The sequence below is a fragment of the Pteropus vampyrus genome, unplaced genomic scaffold, assembly GCF_000151845.1.
Source record: "Pteropus vampyrus isolate Shadow unplaced genomic scaffold, Pvam_2.0 Scaffold11, whole genome shotgun sequence".
Taxonomy (NCBI): Eukaryota; Metazoa; Chordata; class Mammalia; order Chiroptera; family Pteropodidae; genus Pteropus; species Pteropus vampyrus.
This window is the reverse complement of record NW_011888792.1, coordinates 14,241,701-14,244,764: the sequence shown is the minus strand read 5'-3', so window position 1 is coordinate 14,244,764 and position 3,064 is coordinate 14,241,701. Positions and strand designations below refer to the sequence as shown.

Sequence of the window (3,064 nt, the reverse complement as noted above, 5' to 3'; positions counted from 1 at the left end):
ATGGCTTGTCATCTTCTGAAGAAATTTTCTTTACTTGGATTTTTTTTCTTTTTAAATTTGGTACTGTATTTATTGAGTAAGAGCAGAGAACACACACAAAAAAATATGTATAACTGTCCAATTGAGTCAGGGACTGACCAAATATGTACACTAAGAAGAATGTTGGCTAGGCAGAGTACTGATTTAGATTCTTGTACTGAATGCCAAAATGGAGGGATCATGAAGACAGACTTTGTAAGGCAAATGCTGAATATATTCTATGCTTAGAATCTGTGCCCTCCTCCACTATCCAATATGGAGAGAAACTTGAGAATGCACTGCTTGAGAACCTCTTCACTGAGGGAGCTAAAGCTAGTTATAGTGGGAGGATTCTTCTCACTCCTACCAAAAGTCCCCAAAGGACAACAGAAGTGATCATAAAGGTGGGCAAGCTGACATTCAGTCACCCCAATTTGGGGGGTTGGAATTTTCTTCCTTATTTTTCAGAGACAGGGTCTCACTATCTCTTTGCTACCTATGAGAAGCCCCCTTCCCCTTTTTTAATGGCAAAGGCAAACCCCCTTCTGTGTATGTAATGGTTTTCACCTGTCCTCCAATATTTATCCTTCTTTTACCCACTATTAGACTTTGAAAGATGGTAGTTTATTTTTGAGAATTTGCTAACAGGAATTTGAATGAGGAACAAAGCCTCTTTTAGTCAGCAAGATGAAGGTGAATGTAAGAGTTTTCCATGCACTGCAGCCCCAGGAGTTTCTAGTTGGTCTTTGCTTAGAAAGTCTGGCTTTCAAAATGTCAAAGATGGAAAAGAAATGGGTAGCTGACAATGGCTTTGGTTATTTTTTCTTTTCCTTTGATTTTATAAAAGGCCTTTGAAATATGCCGGGTTGGTTATAAACACTGGTCCATGATTGTTTTTAATTTGTTAAGGTCATAAATAAATACCGTATGTTCTTGAAAATAAAAACAAGCAATGCATCTACTTCATAAGATCTTCTTAAAGTGTCTCCATCAAACCTACACATGATGTTACAATGTACTGGCAATTTTTCAGATGAGAATTGACAGATAGTGACTAATTTTTAATTATTTGCAGAAGAGACAATGTACATGAAGCTACCATTATGATATCAATAATAATGCCTATATTTCATAATAAATTTTTTAAGTTCTTCCTGTAGTTTCTGCGAGCCATTTGGACTGTCATATTTCTTATGTTAACAACACATTTTCTAGTGGGTCAGAGTTCTGTTTTGTGAACATTTTTGAGTCTTCCTGGTATTAGTGTTTTGACTCAACCTGGAGTGAATTTGCTTTGCTATACCAGTATAACCCTTCATATCCTTTAAGAAGTATGTTATGGGATTTGACTTAAATTTGTGAACATCAGAAAGGCTCATTTGTAGGTAAAACTCCCATGGATATGGGGGTGGCAGAGGCAAAGGAAACGATGTGTTGGAAATGCCACAGGTGCCTTTGTTGCTCTTCACTGACACTCTGGGCTTTGTTTCTTGGCTCCCAGGAAGTCATCTCCTACTATTCCCAGTATTCCCTAGATGAAAAGATGCGCAGCCACATGGCCCTGGACTGGATTATGAAGGAACGGGAGTTTCCAGGAATTCTCTCTCAAGAGCTACGAATGGCCCTGAGGGAGTTGGAAGAAGCCAGGAAAGCAGGACAAGAACTACGATTTTACAAAGAGAAGAAAGAAATCCTGAGTTTAGCCCTGACTCAGATCTATAGCGATCCTGACCCTTCCTCACCCAGTGATGATCAGCTCAGTCTCACGGCCCTTTGTGGTTATCACTAGCAAGGCCAGGTTCCAACTATCCCTGGGAACAGCAGAGGCCAGATTCTAACATTAGAAAGCTCTTTAAAGGAAATCTTTGGAGGCTTTAGCACCTATCTAGCTAATTAATACCTGAAGGCTATACTAACTCTCCCCACCCGTTTCATTCATAGAATCTGAGAGTAGTAGGACCCTTACGGGATCCAATATCCCACTCAATGTAGTTTTCCCATCATGCTCTCAATAGAATAAAAGGATGGAGACAGAATGATCTGAAAAATATTTTCCAGGCCTGGCTTCAACCTAATGCCCAGTTGACATGTGCCTTGCTAGATTATGTGTGTTGTTGGAAAGAATGGATCAGTGTAGCATCTCTCAGAAGAACATCAGCCAGGACTGTGGAAAGTAGCATGATGGCAAACTTTTAAAAAATACTTGGGATTAAATAAACAATATAGATTGTTTTTGAAAATATCCAAGGGTCAGCGTTTCTTCTTAAGCTTTTTAACCTAGGAGATAACTTATACTCTACTAGCCATAATCCAGACAATAATGGGAATTTTATCTGGACATCTCATTATCAAATATCTTGAATTGGTAATAGTATGAAAATACTAGAAAAATTTAATGTGGCTTAAAATGCTTTTGTGATAATATTTTTTTTTTTTTTTAAATCCACACTCTTCCATATGGGGATAAATGTCACCTACAATAGAACCCTCAAATTCTTCAGGAAGATTTAATATCCAGTTCTTATTGGATATTTATTGGATATCCTGCACTCAGTCAGTCTTATTCATTGATATCTATTTGCAAATAGATATAGTTACTGGTATTGTAAAGGTTAAAACATTTTGAAAAATCATTAGCATTTAGCAGTGCTTGCATTTGACTAGTTTCTCATTCATTAGTGAGAAGGAATCTTTAGCTGTCTTTTGTTGTTGTTTAAGAACATAAGCCACCAGCAGCTCAAATCAATCTCTCTTTGAACATGGCCCATGTCAAACAACTGATTAGCAAACCAAAAGCAAATACACACTAATCTTTAGATGGTTCCTGTTCACTCAGATTTAAGAATGGCAGCAATGACAATTTTAAACACTTATATGTATTTCTATATCTATAACATGAAAGGGATTATTCTACATTTAGTCCAATAATTCAAATTAAAGAAAACAATTTTCTCAATTTTATATAAGTTTTCTTTTTCTTCTTGTTTAGGTAAATGCAAACTAAATTTCTTGAAAGCTAAAACCATTATAATTACATTAAAGTTTA

The 3,064-nt window shown here is 36.6% G+C and overlaps 1 protein-coding gene across 1 annotated transcript in view; it reads left to right on the top strand.

Annotated features, from left to right (window-relative positions):
* The window catches only part of LIX1 (limb and CNS expressed 1), a 48,041-nt gene extending 45,781 nt beyond the window's left edge, over positions 1 to 2,260 (top strand). Inside the window, exon 7 of the mRNA XM_023522762.1 lies at positions 1,520 to 2,260. Within this exon, the coding sequence (XP_023378530.1) occupies positions 1,520 to 1,807 (288 nt within the window). The 3' untranslated portion in view covers positions 1,808 to 2,260. The remainder of the gene's footprint in view (positions 1 to 1,519) is intronic.
* Positions 2,261 to 3,064: the final 804 nt, after the last annotated feature.